Here is a 20,121-nt window from a genome sequence, read left to right on the forward strand (position 1 = left end):
CAATGGTAGCAAAAAATGTATAAAGTTCTTTTCTTAATTTAATTAAGTCCCCAAAAGTAGAAATTAAGAAATAATCTTTAAAGAGCTTTATGTAGTTCCATTTAATGTTCATCTTTGTCTTCATGTCTAGAAAGCCTTCCTGCGTGATAGTAATGACTCAAAGTATTATGTATGTAATTGGCTTTTAGAACCTATAAAACTATCTTTGAGCTATGATCATAATTTGTGTTCTGGTAAGATTTGAGAGGAACAGACTGAAGAGAATTAGGATGGTAAGCATAACTCTATGAGAGATTTAAACCTAGCTGGTTAAAAAAAATACTTCAACGTTTTATGGTCTGTGAAGAGAGGAGGGAACTTACCAGTCTGTATCCCCTTTCCTAGTAAAGTCATGAGGCGTTGCAGATACTACCTGTGTTCAGCTCAGTTACATAGTAAGTCATACACATACATCACAATCTATTCTGTGTAGCAAGTGTAAGTGAAATGCCTTGATAAGGAAAAGGATGTCAATCATTGTAAGCAATGATGGCAAGAGATGCCTCAAAGGAAAATGAAACACACCTGGTGATGCTTGGACATGGCTTCCAGGTACACAGCCATTGCTCCTTCCTATTCCTCCCCATAGCATACCCTCCAAAACTCAGAGTGGAGCTAACAGGCAAGATATGAAGTCAGTTGTTGATAACTTATTTAGCATTAAAGCATCAGAGGCAGAAATTAGGAGGTTATAACAAACTAACAACCCTGCATAACCCCCGACTTTAAAAAATTCACCACCCCACTGACTAAATTCCCATTACTGAAAAACAACAAATGAAAATCTAAGACAGTAGGCAAACAGTATATACTTTAGAAAAATCTTTAATGTGTTGTTTGGAACAATTCTATGAAACAAATATGTAATGTAATTATATTTTCTATTAACCCATTTCATTGTGAAATTCTTCATTCAGGGCTCAAAGGTTCTAGGATTATCAGTGATGTCAAAAATTCTAAGAAAATCTGACCAAGACATAGCTGTTTGTAAAATTTTTTCAGTTTATATTAAAAAAAAAAAAAAATCTCTTTAGCACTTGGACAAGGGAAGATATGCTACATAGTGATGGCCTTTTAATTTTTATTTGTATTTTGTTGGCAGTTCAGTTCAGTCGGTTTTGACAACATTTATTGAGCACCTACTATGGACCAGGCACTGTACTAGATGCTGGAGACACAAAGATGAATAAGACATGGTCCCTGTCCCCAAGGAGCTTACAGTCTCTTAGAGGCAAACAGGTAATGCAAAGACGTAGAGTTTATTCTAAAATGGACAAAAATATCAATAACGTAGTAATATTGGGCCTTTAAATACAATGGCACGTCATTGTTTGTAATGTCAAGGCAGACAATTAAAATGAAGACCATTTGCATATGATAAAACAGTAAAATCATTAAGACCTAACTTTTAAAGATTCACATGATAAAGGTAGTTAATACTAAAAATTTACATCATAGTTTTTCAAGTATTTCATACTTAGAAATATTATTGCCCACATTTGTGCTATAGTCAAAGCCATAATTCCAGGTTACTGAATCATTCACATCTCAGCACGCTGGGATTCAGTTTCTCACTGAGTTTATGAATTAGAATGGCTAATTCCTCAGTCGCTTGGCTCTTGTCCTCCAAAAGTTCATAGCGAAGGCTGGAGATATCTTGCTTGATTTCTTTTAATTCACCTACGGTATTTGTATTAAAAAACATATAATTGGTAATTTGCCCTTCGTATTTATAAAAAAACAAGAGTGAAATTTATACATGAATGCATTTGTCTCATAACATCTCCAACATAGCTACTTTAGGTGTTTTCCTTTAGAATGTTTAAGAAATGTCTGCCTTTAAAAATGTACTGACTTTGGAAAAAAACCCATAAAAAGTAGTTCAGCTATGTTTTAAAAGTAAAACTCAGCTAAAGTATTGTCCTGTGGCTCAGCCAATTTTTAACACAGGGTGATTTTTCTGTTAACTGGTCTATAATCAGAGTATCTCCTTTCTATCTTCAGGGAGTTTGTCTGGTTCCCTGAGCCATAAGGGTTGACACCTATATGGATTATCTCCCATTGCTAGGCTGGAAGGGAATCCTAGCAAAATGAAACATTTCTAAAAATGAATCAATCTATATAACAGGCAAATACTCACATGTAAGAAGTAAATTGAGGTCAAGTTTGAAGTAAGGGAAAGGAAGGAAAAAGAGTAGGGGTATTTCTTAGGGAAGGCAATGGCAGTGAACATAGAGCTAAGGAACAAACAAATTAGTTTCTGTGGCACAGGGGATGATGTATAAGGAAATAACAAGCAATGGTGAAATTAAGGAGTTTAGATGTGATACCACTGGCAATGTTTACATACATAGAAGTCTCCATAGGAAACTTCTGGCTATTAAAACACAACTATTCCCATAATTTAGCTTGGTAATACTCTGAGCATGTGTAGATTGCAATTAATAACTGGATTCTCTTGCAAATAATTGTAATGTAGATAAGCCATTGACCTTGAAAGGTAAACCTTGGGGCATGAATTTATCTTGAATCCAAGAAATGATTCTTTAAATCATTGGCACTTTAATAGCTTTCTATAATAGAATCATATGTAAAACATATCTTTCATGATATTTCCTGGTATCTTTATGATGCTTTAAAGTATAATCTATGTTCTTTTATTATATAAACATCAGAACCTTTTATTTTAAAGAATTCTAACTCTTCCTCAAGAATACACACAAAACATTTGATTCTTTTTGTGGCAAAAAAAAGGTGGGGGGGGCCTTTTCCTTTCGCATTTGGCAACACAGAGGAAATAAACTGATCAAATTCGAAATCGCGAGGCCAGTCTTTTGTGGAAGAAATGGATTCTCACAGCATTTAATATCATATTTGGACCATAAGCCCAGTGGGCCCCCTTTCACCTCCCTACTACTACATTCTTCTTCCTTGTTTTTAAGTTATGGGAAGCCTACACACTAAGTGTTGTACTTAGTCTGCCAATACAGGAAACACAAATTACTCAACCTCTTTGGAATTCAGCTTCTTTATTTATTCAGTGAACAGGTTAAATTATATGATATACTTTCTTAGTTAAAACTTTGTTCAAAACTCCAAATTTTCCTTAATTCATTTTCCTCTTTTGTATAAAAGGACTTGAAAGATGACTCCTTGTTTTTGATGCTGTCACGGTGGCCCATTGCCCCCTTCACTTAGTTATGAGGTTATGGTACAACAAATAAGGGAGGTTATGGTACAACAAATAAGGTTTCTGCTTTCTAAACTAAAACTCAATTCCAATCCTGTCTGAGACTGTTTCTAGGTCACCATGATTGGATTTTTGCTGGTTTCCAATCACACATTCTTAGATTTCTACAAACACATACCATTGTATTGACTCAGATTTGTAAGAGATTCCTTGCATTAATCAAGTAATGGCTTCAAAGCTCATCAACAGTTTAGTTTAGCCTTTTCTTATCAGCGTAGCTATATCTAGTAGCATCTCACTGGTGCTGAAAGCTATAGTTTCTATTTTTAGGGCAACTTATTTCTCCCTGGTTGATTTCTTTCCATCTCTGGACCTGTACTTTGGCTTATACCCCAGCCTTTGATGAAAAAGTGTTATAGTCCAGACAGACGTGCTGCCTAGGATATGCCTGGAAAACAGGTGCCAAGAAGAAAAGTGAAAGGCAAAAGAGAAACACCAGATGAGAAAAATGGGTTAGAGATTTCTTTCTGGACAAGAAAGTAAAGATTTTTCTGAAGAAATGTGGATTCTGTTTGAGCCAACGTTATTTTACCTGCATCACCGGAAAAATGTTAACACTCAATGTGAACTCCCTGAAACGGAAGTGAAACTACAGACTACTTATGTAATAGGGATTAGAAACTCCCAGAAAGATGGCAGACTTTACATTCTAAGAAATCAGGGCATTCTGTAGTGACAAACTGTCTCTGATTGACAATTTAAATAACTGTTTCTTTAAAAAGACAGAGTTTTAGAAATGTAGCATAAGATTCTCCTGTCAATCTTGGAGGAACCCAAACAGTTACCTGAGATTGGATTTTTTTGTTTTCCTTTTTCACATGTTTTAATTTTAATTTATTATTAAAATGTTTTGTACTGAAATCAGTAATGCCCCCGTCTTTCCTACTGGGATTAAGTGGCTTAGTCTTGTTTTGATATAGTATGATGAGTCAAAATACAAGGCAACTCCAAAATCAACTTAAATTTGTTTTCTTTTTTGAAAGCAGGGTAAGAAGGAATTGCACTAACAATAGTTATTTCTGGTTGACTTTTACTTTCATTTTTTACTCTCCCATATTGGATTTTTAAAGTATCCTTCAATATGAAGTTTTCCAAGTTCATTAAATTAGTTGTAAAACGATGTTTCTCAAGTTGAAGGTGCTTACCTTCATTAACTTCATCATTTTCTTTGTCTACTTGTGCTTTCAAAACATACCGCTTTATAAGTCTTTTCATTATCTGCTGTTGGGCCAAAAAAAAAAAAAAATTGTATCACCAATGATACACATAAGTAATCTGGATCCTATTTCCCAAAGAGCCTTACATACCTGTAAAGCAAAGAACTCAGGGGAGAGAAGCTGTATGTAACTATTTACAGAAGACTCACCCAGATTTCAGAACATAATCCCTTTTCACCTTGTACTGAGTTTTACTGCATGATCCACAAACATTGCCCTGACCCAGCCTTCACCTCCACTGCCACCCCACTCCGGGGATGCAAGAAGCTTCAAAAGAAGTTAAGCTGAAAGACTTCAATTCATGGCTTCTCTTTCAAATAATGATTTCTCTTTAAGGCACATTGACACTAAATTATCATCTATAGATACTACCTTATTTCTCACTGTTTAAAAAATATATAAATATATGCTCAATATGGAGAATTTGGAAAATACAGAGAACTAAACAATAAACAAAAATCATCAATTATCCCACCATCCAAAGATAATCATTGTTGTTATTTTAGTGTATGTCTTTCCAATATCTTTTAATTCTGTATATATACTAATTACTATATGTATTACATTTTATGTTGTCTAAATACCATATATTCTGTTACATTATGTTTTCCTCTCATAGCAATATATATTGTGAATATATTTCAAACGAAATAAATGCTCTTACAAGATAATTGTTTATCCATATGGAAAAAATTAAATTGGAGCCCTACTTCATACCATGCACAAAAAAAGGAACTCCACATGCATCTTAAATATGAAAGACAAAGCTTTTAAATCCTTTAAAAGAAAGTATAGGAGAATATATTTATAAATTCAGTGTACAAATGGATGTTTTTTAAACAAGATAAAAAATTCTAATTATAGTATTTCTACTATAATTATAATTCTATTATAATTTCTACTTTTCAGATTTATAAACTCAACTTCATTACAATTAAAACTTCATTAAGACTTCTGTTTATAAAGATACCACAAAGAAAGTAAAAAGGCAAGCCACACACTGGGAGAAAATATCGATGATACTTACAACTGGTAAAGAATTTGGATCCAAGATATATGGAGAACTTTAATAAGAAAAACTCAAATAATCCAATAGAAAAATGGGCAAAAGACAAAGAGGCACTTCACTGAAATGGAATTGTGAATGGCCAACATGCATATAAAACAATCTCAAAATCTTTTCTTGGGGAAATACAAATTACAATTAAAAGGAGATACATGGGGGTGGGGAGGGGAATTGGATGAAGGCAGTCAAATGGTACAAACTTCATTATAAGATAAATAAGTACTAGGGATGTAATGTACAACATGATAAATACAATTAACACTGTTTTATGTTATATATGAAAGTTGGTAAGAGAGTAAATCCAAAGCGTTCTCATCACAAGAAAAAAATTTTTTTCCATTTGTTTAATTTTGTATCTATATGAGATGACTCATATGTTCACTGAACTTATTATGATAATCATTTCATGATGTATGTAAGTCAAATCATTATGCTGTACACCTTAAACTTATACAGTGCTGTATGTTAATTATATCTCAATAAAACTGGAAAAAAGGAAAAAAGTGATACAATTTTATATCTAAAAAGGGAAAAATTAATAAATCTTATAATGCCAAGTGTTGGAAAGGATATGGATCAATGGGACTTTTGTACTTCACTGGCATGAGTACAAGTACAGTAGACCACTTTGAAAAACAAGTTGGCATTATCTTTTTGTAATTGAAGTACAGCTGACTTACAATATTATATTAGTTTCAGGTGTACAACACAGTGATTCAATATTTATATAGAGTACACTCCATTTAAAGTTATTATAAAACAATGGCTATCTTTCCCTGTGCTGTACAATATATCCTTGTAGCTTATTTTATTCATAGTAGTTTGTACCTCTTAATCCCCTATCAATTTGGCATTATCTTTTAAAGTTGAACACTTGCATATCCTTTCACTCAGAAAGGCCACTCCTTGGTATAGGCCCTAGAGAAACTTAGCACATGTGGACCAAGAGACAGACATAGACAAGGTTTATAGCAATCTTGTCTGAGACAGCAAAAAACCTGGAAACAATCCAAACAAATACCAACAGAAGAATAGACAAATCATGGTATGTTACACAATGTAATGTCATTCTGTTCACTAATGAAATTAATTAATGCAATTAATGAACCATGGCCACACACAACAGTATGGATGAATCTTAGAAGCGTAAGTGTTGAATGACAAATTCAAGTTGCAGACTTCACAAAGTATGAAACTATCCTTATAAAGTTACTAAATGAAAGTAAATCCACATAATGCATTTTTAGGGCTATCTATATTTGTGATAAACCTACATTTGAAAAGAAAGCCAAAGCCAGAGGATGAGAAACCCAGACTTCCAGATAGCGACTACCCCTTAGGTGGAGGCAAGGGTGTGGCCTAGGGAGGAGTACCCATGCAGGGGCAGTGGACAGATAACGTTATCCCTCTCACGGAAGTGGTGGCTTCCTAGGTATGCATGTAATTATACTTCATAATTGACGTGCTGCACATATTCTTGTGCATATATCAAACATTAAAAAGACAATAAAGAAAAGAAAAAAAAAGTTCTAACTGAAATGCAGATGTAGTGAGGGTGGAAAATGTACCTCAGTTTTAAGAAAGTATGAATTATGAACCAAAGTGACCCACTAGATGCCAAGGTCAAGTAGAAAGGAGAAATCTAGGATAATTCAAAATGTCTGTCTCAGAGAATAATGACAGATTGAGAGGGAGCCCATGCTATCGAAAAGGAAAAGCCCATTTTATCAGTCATAATAAAATACGTATAAAACTTGTTGAGTTGTGTGGAATCTGGACCCCAGGACAGACCTTAGGCAGGACTCATTCACTCATTCACCAAGTATTTTTAGTGAGCGCCAGCTCTCTACCAGGTACCATACTAGGCACTGGAGATGCAACAGTGAACACAATCCCTTCTCCAACGAAACCTCACTGGAACAATTCACTGTGACGGGTGGGATATAATTAAGTTTAGGGGACAACGCAGGCATATTCCTATAGCAAGAAAAAACAACGAAGTGTTTATCAGTTAAAAGCAGCTTGAAAGGCAGTAATACAAATCAGTGGGAAAGAAAAGACTGCTCAACAAATAATGCCTAGACAATGGACTATCCTTACAGGGAAAGTTAAAATTAGACCTTCCTCACACCATATATTAAAGAAAAGAGCCAAAGGGATGAAAAATCTAAATGTGAAAAGCAGAAACTTTGAAAGGAATATGGTAATGTTTCTTGAGAAAGCTAACAGAAAGGATAAGCCATAAGGAAAATGTTGATAAATCTGACCATATAAGGACAATTTAAAACTTTCATACAAGGAAGAATATCAATAACATGTAATCTTATGTCAGATGGGATTTTTCCTGTTGTCCTGGAATTGTTGATACACCCAAGACTGATGAAAAAGGATGCTAAGTACCAGGTCAGCCACCATGGTCTAAGACCACGTTGCCCCCTGCAGCTGGAGTCAGCCACCTCCCCTCAGGGCTTACTGAGACTCACTGGACCAGTACTGAACTTACCAACTACTTTCTCCTCACCTCACATAAGGAAAGAGAGTGAGACATGGGAGGGATCATGGGCTTTGCGGGGAGAGAGGTTATTCTCTCCCTTCCCTGTGTGGAAGGGAGAAGGTGCACCCCGCCTCCTAGAAGCGAAGGGAAGAAGGAAATCCAAGGCAATGTAAAGTTTAGGGTAGCCTGTAGGAAAGGGAGCTTGGCATCCTGCTCCCAATTAGATGTCTGTTCTAGCAGGCTTGCTGGCCTGATACTGGTAATTTAGTCAGAAAGGAAAAAGAACTGTGATAAGAGAGGAACAGCCATTGGGTCAACCTGTACTCTCAATATTTGACAAACAGAGACAAATTTCCACTATGTTGGGTAGAATACACATCAGTGGGAAACGATAATCTTTTCAATAAATGGGGCTTGGACAATGGGCTATCCGCATGGGAAAGGTGAAAATTAGATCCACACCTCAAGTGAGAGCCAGATCTCTGCATCAGGGAGCTGTGCGTTGCCTTTTCAAACCCTTTAAACATGCCCCCGCCCAGTTAGACAGGCAGTACTTTGGTGACGGCCACAAGCAGGACATCAGGATTTGATCAGTGTTAGAGCACTAGTGACAACAAGGAAGAGACTGCAACCTGCAGTTAATTCAAGGGAAAAGATGTTTACCCTTCAGCTTTTTCCTCTTCCCTCTCCACATAGCACAGGATGAACACCTAGAAGAGTTAACAGGGGGAGGTGTGGACAAAGCAGACCACAGTCTTCAGCCACTGGAGTCACCTTCAGAGGTTTAGCTTGTGCTAGGAGTGAAGAGGAGAAGAGCGCTAGACTGATTTGGAGAGTTTGTTTGTCTGTTTATTTCTTTCTTTCTCATTTATTTATTTATTTATTTATCTATCTATCTATTTATTATTTATTTATTTATTTATTTATTACCATGCAGCATGACCTGCAGGATCTTAGTTCCCCCACCAGGGATTGAACCCGGGCCCTCAGCAGTGAAAGCACCGAGTTCTAACCACTGGACTGCCAGGGAATTCTCAAATTTCAAAATAAACATAACTATCTCTTTAATTACAAACGTGAGACTTTCAAATAACACAAAGTCACTGGAAAGTTATGGAGTCTTGACAAGGTGTTGTAAAGGGCTCCTCCATTCAGTGGAAAAGAAGAGTTCAAAATAAGACACTTAGTGGGAAATTATTGAAAACAAAGTCACTTTTATACATTCACAGGCTGCAACTCCTTAGTGAACCATTACATGAAGTTAAAAGACAAACCAAAGAGGGAGAGAGGCTGCTTGCAAAACATACTGACCAAGAATCAGTATCCAGGACATGATAGGATTTTGACAAGTCACTAAGGTAAAGACAAACAGCCAAGTAGAATTAGGAAAAAGAATTTAAATTCACAAGAAAGGAAAACTGAATGACCAACAAACGTATGAAAAGATGTTCAACCTCATTGGTAATCAGAGAAGAGTACATTTAAAAAATTATTACCAATTCACACATATACGTTCGGCAAACATTTTTTCTTTTGAAAAAAATTCAAACCCACAGAAAAGTTGGAAGTAAAATAAAGTGACTTCAGACTTTTCACCTTGATTCACCAATGTTAGAAATTTGCCACATTTGCTTTATCTTGCTCCCTGTGTCTATTATTATTATATTGCTAAAGCATTTGAAAATAATTTTCAGACGTCATGTCATTTTATCCCTAAATATTTCCATGAGTATCTTCTAAGAAAGTTCTCTTATATAACCATGCTACAATGATCAAAGTTTAGAAAAATTAACATGGATCAAACTGTCTAATACATAGTCTATATTCTGTCTCATTTTCCCAGTCAAGGATCACATGTTGCTTTTAGATGTCATGTATCTTCAGTCTCCTTTAATCTGGAACAGCTCCTTGGCCTTTCCTTGTCTTTCATGATGCTGACGTTTTTGAAGTATAAAGGAAAGTTGTTTTGTAGTTGGCAAAATTTAAAAATTCTGATAATACCAAGTTCTTGTGAGAACATTGGGAAACTCTTATATCCTGCTACTGGAAATAGAAATTGATATAACCACTCCCAGGTATACAACCCGGAAAAACACAAGTGTGCAAAAGGAGACATTTACTAGAATGTTCAATACAGCATTATTTATAATAGGCAAAAATGGAAAATAAACTAAATTTTCATCAACAGAGGAATAAACAAAAATTGTGTATTCATACCATGGGATATTATAGAGCAATTAGAATGAAAAACAAGATATATGTGTATCAACATAGATAATTCTCAAAAATATAAAGATAAGTGAAAAAAAACAGAATATGTAATGTTATTTATATATATTTCAAAACCACATAAAACTAGTATCAATACATAATGGTATGAATATACTTATGTAAATAATAAATAAAGTATACATGGGAAGAACACACAAGAATTCAAGATAGTGAAGATCGCTGGGGAGGGATGAAAGCTAATGTAATAGAGTAGGGGTATTTTAGTTGTATCAAAACTTCCTTACAAAAGAGACCCAGGGCTTCCCTGGTGGCGCAGTGGTTGAGAATCTGCCTGCCAATGCAGGGGACACGGGTTCGAGCCCTGGTCTGGGAAGATCCCACATGCCACGGAACAACTGGGCCCGTGAGCCACAATTGCTGAGCCTGCGCGTCTGGAGCCTGTGCTCCGCAACAAGAGAGGCCGCGATGGTGAGAGGCCTGCGCACCGCGATGAAGAGTGGCCCCCACTTGCCGCAACTAGAGAAAGCCCTCGCACAGAAACGAAGACTCAACACAGTCATAAATAAATAAATAAAAGAACGTGAATTTCTAAAAAAAAAAAAAAAAAAAAAAAGAGACCCAAAAAGAATGTGGCAAAATGTTAATATTTATTAAAGTAAGATGGTAGTGACATAGATGTCTAACAGGACATTTTGTGATACCTTTCTGTGTTTGAAATAGTCCATAATCAAAATTTAAATATAATAAAATAAAAACAATTAAAATACTCTTACAAATAGGTTTTTAATGCTGCCTAGCAAATCGATGTGCCTCGCTAGCCTGGGCATTCATTCCATCTTCAGTAGCCAATAGTCCTTCAGTCATGATAAACAAATATTTTCCACTTTTACAAACAAAGCTGTAAAAACTTCATCTTGTAAAGAAACTGAGAATAACTCAGGGCTTATAAGGGTCTTATTTAGTACCATTCAGACATGCATTATTTAGAAATACTATCTCTACAAAAAATGAAACTTCTAAAAATTTAAGTGAGGCAGAATGCATTTGGAGTCAAAAATCTATGAATTTGAATGCGGGCCTTTATTTACTAGCTGAGTGAATTAAAGGTGCTTAAACTCTTTAGGCTTCCATTTCCTCATTTATAAAATGGGGGTAATAAAGCTCAACTAATAAGTTGTACAGATTAAATAACCAAACGCATGTAAAAAGAATAGTTCCTGCTTAGAAAAGGACAGCTCTTGTTGGTATCATTTATAAAGTCTGAAGACTAAGATACTGCTACCCACATTCCCTAGTATAATACTCTAAAACATTTCTGTAACATTATTCAAAACCACACTTAGAAAGTCTATGAAAACTTACATTTACTGCCAGAATCGACAATAACAGGAAAATAAAATATTTTAAACATTCATATAGTGTTCAAGTTCTCTAGAAATATACTGAACAAAACTATTCAGATTAAATTCCCTCATTGAAGGGAAAAGAAGGCATATTCATCTCCATTTCATCTTTAACCCGCAGGGAAAATTAGTTATGGGCTTAAATTTTTCCCTTCAAAATTTGATGTGTTTTAAGCTTTCCATGTATCCCATAAAAATGTTCACCTTAATATTTACAACTTAAATATACTTTTCTACCACTACACCAAGTTGGAGTCTCTCTAAAAGGCAAGAAGACACCTGCTATTGGACTGAAATCAGTTTCCCCACATATGACACTACCTGGTAATAGTCTATCCCTTAGTTCATGTTGGAAAGATAACTGATGTGAATTCCAAAATGATTTGCAGCTCAAAGAAGGTGAAAAGTTTAGCCATTTCCATTCTATTAGGTAGCTTGTCTGGTGAACCCAAGGCAGTATTGTATAGCAGTTGAGAAAGTGGGCTACAAGGACAAATAGCTTGGATTTGAGTGTGTTTTGAGTTATTTACAAGCAATCAAATCTTGGTGACAATCTGTGTAGTGGAAATGTTAGCATCTATCTTGTAAAAGATAATACAAGTTAATTACATAGAAGGTGCTCAATTAATGTAACTCTTATTCCTTATTATCATTTACGTTTCTTTTATAAAGAAAATTTTGATTCACCCATCTTAATAATGCTGGTACTGTAGGCAAAGGTCATGAAACTTGCGAGTAATAAGTAAAAGTATCATTTAAAATATTGTCATTACCTAAATTTCTGATGGATTCTTTAATCAAAGCCAGTACCACAAATTAGATCGATCAATAACAGAATCATCTTCTTTCCCTCTTGGTCAAATTGCTAACTAATGCAACAGAAGTCTATAAATTAACTTCCACATTCCACAGACCTCCAGGAATTATCCATATTTCTCGATATGAGCATGTGAGTCACTGTTTAAGGAAGACACTGTAATTTTATTGAGTGGACTATGGATTTCCTCTGTCCAGGGTGTGGAAAGCTTGGTCCTAGTTACCTCAAGCATTATCTCTTGCAAACAAATCCAAGTTCATTTCTCAGCCCTCCATTAAGACTGGGAGAGGGAATGAGATTTGGATGGTTGCATATGTGTGTATGCCCTGCCTTTCCAAAACGCATCAAAGCTTTTCTTTTCACTTGCTTATTTTTTACTGATTCAAATTCAACTAACAATTGTTAAGTAATCTATCAGATACTTTTACATTTATTTCCTCATTTACTCCTACAGAGAAGCCAAATTTGACTGACATCGGTAGATTCTATAATCTGAATTTTAGCAACCTATAAAGTGTATAAGGTAATAAGATTGATTTGGACAAACACAAAGAACTTGGAAGTAGAGAGCAGAATTGTAGGGAGGGAAGGGTCCTTGGAAATCATGTGTTTTTCATTTTTTCATACCACTCATTGTGACATACATACCCTGACAGATCACCATTGCACAGCCTCTGAATAAACATCTGTGATTCAGACCCTGCTACTTTTTCCAGACAGTTGGTTTGGTCTATTTTTGGACAATTGTAGCTGTTAAAAAATTCCTTTGTATTGAGCCAAAATCTGCTTCACTGTACTTTCTAACTACTGGTCCAAGTTTTGTTCTTTGGAGAAACAAAGAATAGATTTCCTTCTTCTACTTGATCAGCTTTCAAATATTTTCCTCCTCTGGGTTTCCCTGGGTTCCCATACCATTTTATTTATATCTCACTTATACCACATAGCCATATCCCAAGGTTGTATGAACGTTCACCTACTTTTTTCTTTCCTTCCCTTCCTCTCCACCTCTGTGCTGCCCTTCCACTCCAGTGGAGAGATCCTTGAAGCCATGGACTGTATATTTATAGTCTTACAACCTAAGACCATGCATAATAGAGGATATTCTGAATGTGCCCTGAAGCTTAAGGTGAATTCCTCATATTACCATGTACTTCCAGTAAAATCAAGCCTACATGAATTAGATCAAAGACCATCATGTGGGCCGAAGACAGTCTAACACTATCTGAGCCAGAGGTGTTCCCAAGCCAAAGAAGGTTGTTAAAGCAGAGCTGCCACAGAAGAGAGCAGAGAGATAAGAACCTAGAGCCCAGCTTTTGTGGAGGCTTACAATATATTCTCATTTCTCAAGGTCATATTAGCATATCTATGTACTTTTAACTTGAATTAACACAGGTATTCATGAGCAAAATTCAGTCATAGCTATCCCTCCAAGTCTTTATGTTCTCCAGAAAAATCATCCCGTTTTTCAAAAAATTCTTTATATACATAAAAATTACCTCTGCATGCTCTTAATAATTAATGTTAATATAAATAATACTGCCATTGATCAAGGCACCTAAAATTTTTTCCTTTGTTGCCCTGTGAGACACATCTGAATCTCTGTCTTTGAAGTAATTGTCATGGAGAGGAAACATTCATTTGAATGTAAAACATGTAAGATGATGACCTGATTGGTGATGGCCACATATTTTTTTGAAAGTGGATGTAACTTTTTTTTTTTTTTACCGAGCCCTGTGGCACGTGGGATCCTAGTTCCCCAACCAGGGATCAAACCTGTGCCCCCTGCACTGGAAGCGCAGAGTCTTAACCACTGGACCGCCAGGGAAGTCCCAGGATGTGACTATTTTTGAAAAAATGTGAAGTCAGATGGCACTGTCTTGTTAATAAGGTGAATGATTAGCTGAGTTCAGGACTGAGAAAGTAACAAAGCACTTTTGTGTGTCTTACAAACTAATTATAGAAGTAACTCTTTAGAGATACTCCAAAAATATTCTGATCTGTGATATAAACCATTAGAATTAGTGTATTCCAAAGGTCACCCCTTTGAAGGAAAAATCCCCATTTAGCAGATTAAGATTAGGAATTTCTTTAAGGTAAACCACATACTCACACTACATGAAACAAAAATCCATAACAAATAAACCAATTGTTATCACTCATGGAGTTCATAACAGGTAGATTTTTATCTAAATATAATCAAGACATTTATATGAAGTTTGGTGTCTATATAGCTGATTGAGACTTTCCCCTCAGTTTCTCTTTTTCTGCTATCACTTTTGGGGAGCTACAGAAGACTATGCCACAGGCACAGGGAATTTTTCTCTTTAGAAAATACGAAATATACAGGATTCTGGAGTCTAGGCATTTAGCAAGGACCATCTCATGCAGAGGCATAGCCATTTTCAATTTGACAATAAACTTAGAAGTTTCGCCACTTCTAAATCACTCAAAAGCAATAAGGAGAATAGGAAACAGAAACGCTAACTCCTTCATTAATGAGACTTAGAGGAATCCATATTCTTTTTTAGATAGGTTATATGTAAGGTCAAATGGGGATATGGAGAAATGCCAAGAGCAGACATTCATGGCTGAGAATGTCCCTTGACCTTTTGATACAAAGGCTACAGAAGCTTAGAATTATAGGGCTGAAGGAGAAATTATAAAGAAAAGCCATAATTGCTAGAAGTATTTTGTGAGTGAGGTGGAGAGGGAGAGTCTGCCTTGTGAAGGATCCTGCAGTGCTACTTTTTTTTTTTTTTTTTAATTTTATAGCTACTTTATTTATTTATTTATTTATTTTTGGCTGTGTTGGGTCCCCGGTTCGTGCGAGGGCTTTCTCCAGTTGCGGCAAGCGGGGGCCACTCTTCATCGCGGTGCGCGGGCCCCTCACTATCGCGGCCCCCCCCCGCCGCGGGGCACAGGCTCCAGACGCGCAGGCTCAGCAGCTGTGGCTCACGGGCCCAGCCGCTCCGCGGCATGTGGGATCCTCCCAGACCAGGGCTCGAACCCGTGTCCCCTGCATTAGCAGGCAGACTCTCAACCACTGCGCCACCAGGGAAGCCCCCTGCAGTGCTACTTTTGACAAGAGATAATAAAGAATACGTTGAACTCACATACACAATGCTGTGCCTAAAGGCAAATTCCTGCTAGCCTGGGACGGGGCCCTGGAATTCTCTGACCCCATTCCAACCTCCTGAAAGCAGCTGGTCCGAGAAGAACTTACTTCATTCAAAACTGAGTAATAGTCAGTAAGGAATCTACAAAACATCTATACTAAGACAGTCCAAGAAAAAAAGGAAAAAAACAAATAGCAAATAAAGAACACTCACTAGAAAAATGCTAAAGAAAAGATGAAAACACATAATGCCATTATTGAAACATAATCTTTTAAAAATAGGGACCAATCATGTCTTCAAAATAAGAGCACACCGAAAATATGGTAAGTCAAAGTAGGAAATGATATATAAGTTGGAAAATCTCAAGAAGAGGAGGAAGAAAAAAGTTAAATCATCACAGAAATGAAAGATATATTTGAAGCAGCACATATGAAGATAGACAGGAATAAAAGACAGGATGGGAAAAAAAAGGAGCCAAAGAGAAATGGATGAAAAATTCAAAAGGCATAGAGAAAAAAAAGATTCAGCAGGCATCTAATTGGTATCCCTGAAGATGAGACCTCAAATAATGGAACAGAAAGAATATTTCAAGGTATAATTCAAGGAAATTATTCAGAAATAAAAGAAGACTTGAATGTACAATTTGAAAGGACGTACTCCATGCCAGGAAAAATTCATGTAGATCCACCTACAGAACAATCAATTGCAAGTTATTGGATTCAAAAGGTAAACAAAGAAAATTTGGGCATTCAAATCAAAATCTCAGGTCAACTATATGAGAAAAACAATCAGGCTGGCCTCAAACTTTTCCATATCAACATTCCATTCTAGGAGCAGTGGAGCAATGTTTACAAATACATCAAGAAAATAAAGTCATATCTAAGAATTTTACAGCTAGTCAGTATGAATATATAGAAAATAGGAAACAGTTTAGGATATGAAATAACTCAGAGAACGTAGTTCCCATGAGCTCTTTTTGAAGAAACTGGAGGAAGACAAACTTTACCTGACAAAGAGATTAATGGAAAATTAAGGCAAAAAGACTGGTGGTGAGTACTGACTGTGTAACTGTGGGACTAAAACGAAAACAAATGTGAATTATAATCCTACAAGGTAGTGAAGGGGATCAGAAAATATCACCCCCAAATATATCATTTTGACATAGGATTACTTTGAGCTGAAGGCAATTAAGAAGCAGAAGACACAGAAGGAGCTCACTGCCTTCCTCCCAACTGCCCAAGAACAGGACATAAATTTCCCTGTGTGAAGATCTTCCCCCTCCCCTCTCCCATACCAAGAGGAAGAGAAACAAGCATCATCACTAGAAACAGAAAGTTGGCTCAGAGGTGGGTCTACACAAACACAAACCTTACTACAGTAACCCTAGTCTTCCATTAATTTCCCCACATATATACTTACCTTCCCACAATTTACCACCCCTGGGAGCCCAAAGACATCCTCTTTTCTTTGTCTTGTCACTTCTCCACAAATTCATTGCCCTTTTTAGGATGATATATAAGCCTCAATTTCTAACTACCCCTTTGAGTTACTCATCACCAAATTCTCCCATGTGTTTGCACGTTGCATGCATAAATAAACTCTTTTTTTTTTCTTCCTGTTAATCTACCTTTTGTTAGTTCAATTCACAGGCCCCAGCTACAGAACCTAATGGGTAGAGGAAAGGTTTTTTTGTTCCACTCCTACAATTCTAATGATTTAACTAGCAAAAGCTGGGAGAAGGAGGGCAAAAATGGTGAAAGATAAAATAAATATACTGATTTTTTCATATTTTAGAGCTGGAGGGTCAAAACTTGAAATTTATAAATCAAATAACAGATATAAGTATGTGTAAACCACCAAGACAAATAATATAATCCACTTTGGCAGAGACTGCCAATTCTCTTCCCTGGTTTTTTAGCTCAGCACATGGCCACTAGGAATTAAGACTTATTTCCCAGCCTCCATTGCAGATATGTTGTTTGTGTAAGTTAACAGAAGTTCCTTACAGGAAGGAGGCATCTTTCTTCCCTATCACTGTCTGACTATATTTTGGAATGCAGAAATAATAGCTGGAGCTTCAGCAGCTTTCTTGGACTGTGAGATCATGTTAGAATGAAAGTCAATCATGACCGAGTAATATGATAGAAACAGCCTGGGCCCTTGACAGTGGTAGGTACCATACCAGCCCTGGAATGACCACCTCCAGAATTCTTGAAGAGAAGAGACAAACACATTTCTATGTTCTTTCAGCTATTAGTGGTTGGTATTTGGTGGTTCTGTGTGATTTGCACCTCTTAATCCTAATTAATATGAACACTCTGAGGACTACTTTAAAATGATACTGGGTACACGAATGAAGATCTGAACAAATGGAAAGGTGTGTCATATTCTTGAAAAGGAAGACACAACATTATAAAGATGTCAATTCTTCTTAAGTTAACACAACCCCTAAAATACCAACAGAATATTTTGCAAATTATACAAGCTGACTCTAAAGTTTAAGTAGACAAATAAACAAGAAAGAAAAACCAGGAAAAGTATGCAAAATAATTTGAGTAAGAGTCTCTTCAAGTAAGAGTCTTGAAGTAAGGACATATGTATGTGTTTCTGTGTATTTTATTTGATTTTGCTTTAAACTATAGTAATTAAAACAATGTGGTTCTATAGCATATTGAAAGCCCAGAAATAAATCTAAGTAGATATGGGAATTTAGTAAATGATGAAAGTGATATTTCAAATCAATAGAAAAGACAGATTATTCAACACACCCAGTTGTGTAATCATCTGGAAAAAAAATAAATTGGATCCCCACCCACACATTGCATCAAACTATATTCTATACAGATCAAATATTATCATGTAAAAAGTGAAACCATCAGCGTACCAAGGAAAATATGGGTAAAAAATCTCTTAAATATCCTCATATGGGAGAGGAGCTTTTGAAATAGGACACAAAATCTGAAGCCATAAACAATTTGTAAAGTTGACTACACACAATTCTAAAAGGTTGGGAAAAAATACCCACAAATATTAAAAAGACACACAACAAACTGGGGGAAAAATTCTCAACTCCTGTCACAGGTAAAGGGCTGATTTTCTTAAAATAATTCTTAATTCTTAAAAGAATTCTTCCTAATTTATAACAAAGAGCCCATCAAGAAAAGCAAATAAATATTGGGTCTTAAGCATATAGAAAACTAAGCCTAAAAAATGGTCAAATTTATTCATTACAAAGAATGCAAAGCAAAATGTGACACGGTGGTATCATTTTCACCTATCAATTTGGACAAGATAAAAACCTTTGGTAACATACTATCGGTAAATTAAGGAGGAAATGGGCACTCTTGTACGTTTATTGTTAAGAATATAAACTGGGCTCAGACGCGGGCCGAAGCCCCCGATGGTGCACTCGGGAGCAGAGAAGGCGAGTGCCCAGCGCCCCACATGACTCAGACCCCACGCCCGGCCCTCAGGCGACTGCACCTGACCGGGAAGCCCCTCACAGGAGGCCACCGCTCAGGCGTCTCTGGGACCTGAGGAAAGGAGCCCCTGACAGGATACCCAGCCCTCAGGTGACTCTGTGACAGGACGGCTGCCCGAGGAGTGAACTTCCATTTTGGAGAGGGGCCCACATGTGAGGGAATAGCAGATGGTCTCTATCAGCTAAGGGATTGAGCTCAACAACCAAAAGGAAGTGAATTCCAACAACAACCATGTGCCTGCTAGAGGACCTGGAGCCTTAGATGAGTCTCCAGCCCTGACCAGCAGCTCCCATGCAGCCTCCTGTGTGAGGCCCTGAGCAGAGGACCCAGCTCACCTGCACAGGTACCCAAAGAAATGGTATCCTGGCAAAATGAGGCAGGAGCAAAAGAGTTGAACATGCATGAAAAGGAAAGTGAATCCTAGTCCATTCTGTCTAGTATAAAACGGGAAAATTATTACAATCATTTGAAGACCCAAGAGAATGATAAAAGGCACACTATCAATAGAGAATTGTTTACTCATGAGAAACTGCTACCGTGTAGGGGAAGGATAATAAACCTGAATTGGTTGTCTAGGAGCACTCAAGTGCTTCCACCCAACCTTGGACACAGTTAAAGACAGCTTCTTTGTGGCTGGCAGAGAAAACCAAGCAGCTTTGCCAGCAAGAGGATTCTAAGGGAGGAGGAGAAGGAAAGTAGCAGGAAGGAAAGCAGACATCAAGAGGGTCTTGGTGCTCTGGCCTGGTGTCAGGCCTGAGCCTCTGAGGTGGAAGAGCCAAGTTCAGGACATAGGACCACTAGAGACCTCCCGGCCCCATGTAAGATCAACTGGCGAGAGCTCTCCCAGAGACCTCCGTCTCAACACTAAGACCCAGCTCCACTGAATGGCCAGCAAACTCCAGTGCTGGATGCCCCATGCCAAACAACTAGCAGGACAGGAACACAACCCCACCCATTAGCAGAGAGGCTGCCTAACTTCATACTAAGTTCACAGACACCCCAAAG

At 36.9% G+C, this 20,121-nt stretch overlaps 1 protein-coding gene across 4 annotated transcripts in view; it reads right to left on the reverse strand.

The window, feature by feature from the left end:
• Window positions 1–864: 864 nt before the first annotated feature.
• The window catches only part of TRPC3 (transient receptor potential cation channel subfamily C member 3), a 78,686-nt gene continuing 59,429 nt past the window's right edge, over window positions 865–20,121 (reverse strand). For 3 of the 4 annotated variants that reach the window (XM_007172398.2, XM_057547509.1, XM_057547510.1), the window contains exons 11-12: window positions 4,435–4,510; window positions 866–1,719 (exon numbers count right to left, since the gene is read on the reverse strand). In XM_007172398.2, the coding sequence (XP_007172460.2) occupies window positions 1,577–1,719; window positions 4,435–4,510 (219 nt within the window). In that variant the 3' untranslated portion in view covers window positions 866–1,576. Of the gene's footprint in view, window positions 1,720–4,434; window positions 4,511–20,121 lie in introns of all 4 variants that reach the window. The other variant, XM_028164020.2, reaches the window with a different exon arrangement.

The sequence above is a fragment of the Balaenoptera acutorostrata genome, chromosome 5 (assembly GCF_949987535.1).
Source record: "Balaenoptera acutorostrata chromosome 5, mBalAcu1.1, whole genome shotgun sequence".
Lineage (NCBI taxonomy): Eukaryota > Metazoa > Chordata > Mammalia > Artiodactyla > Balaenopteridae > Balaenoptera > Balaenoptera acutorostrata.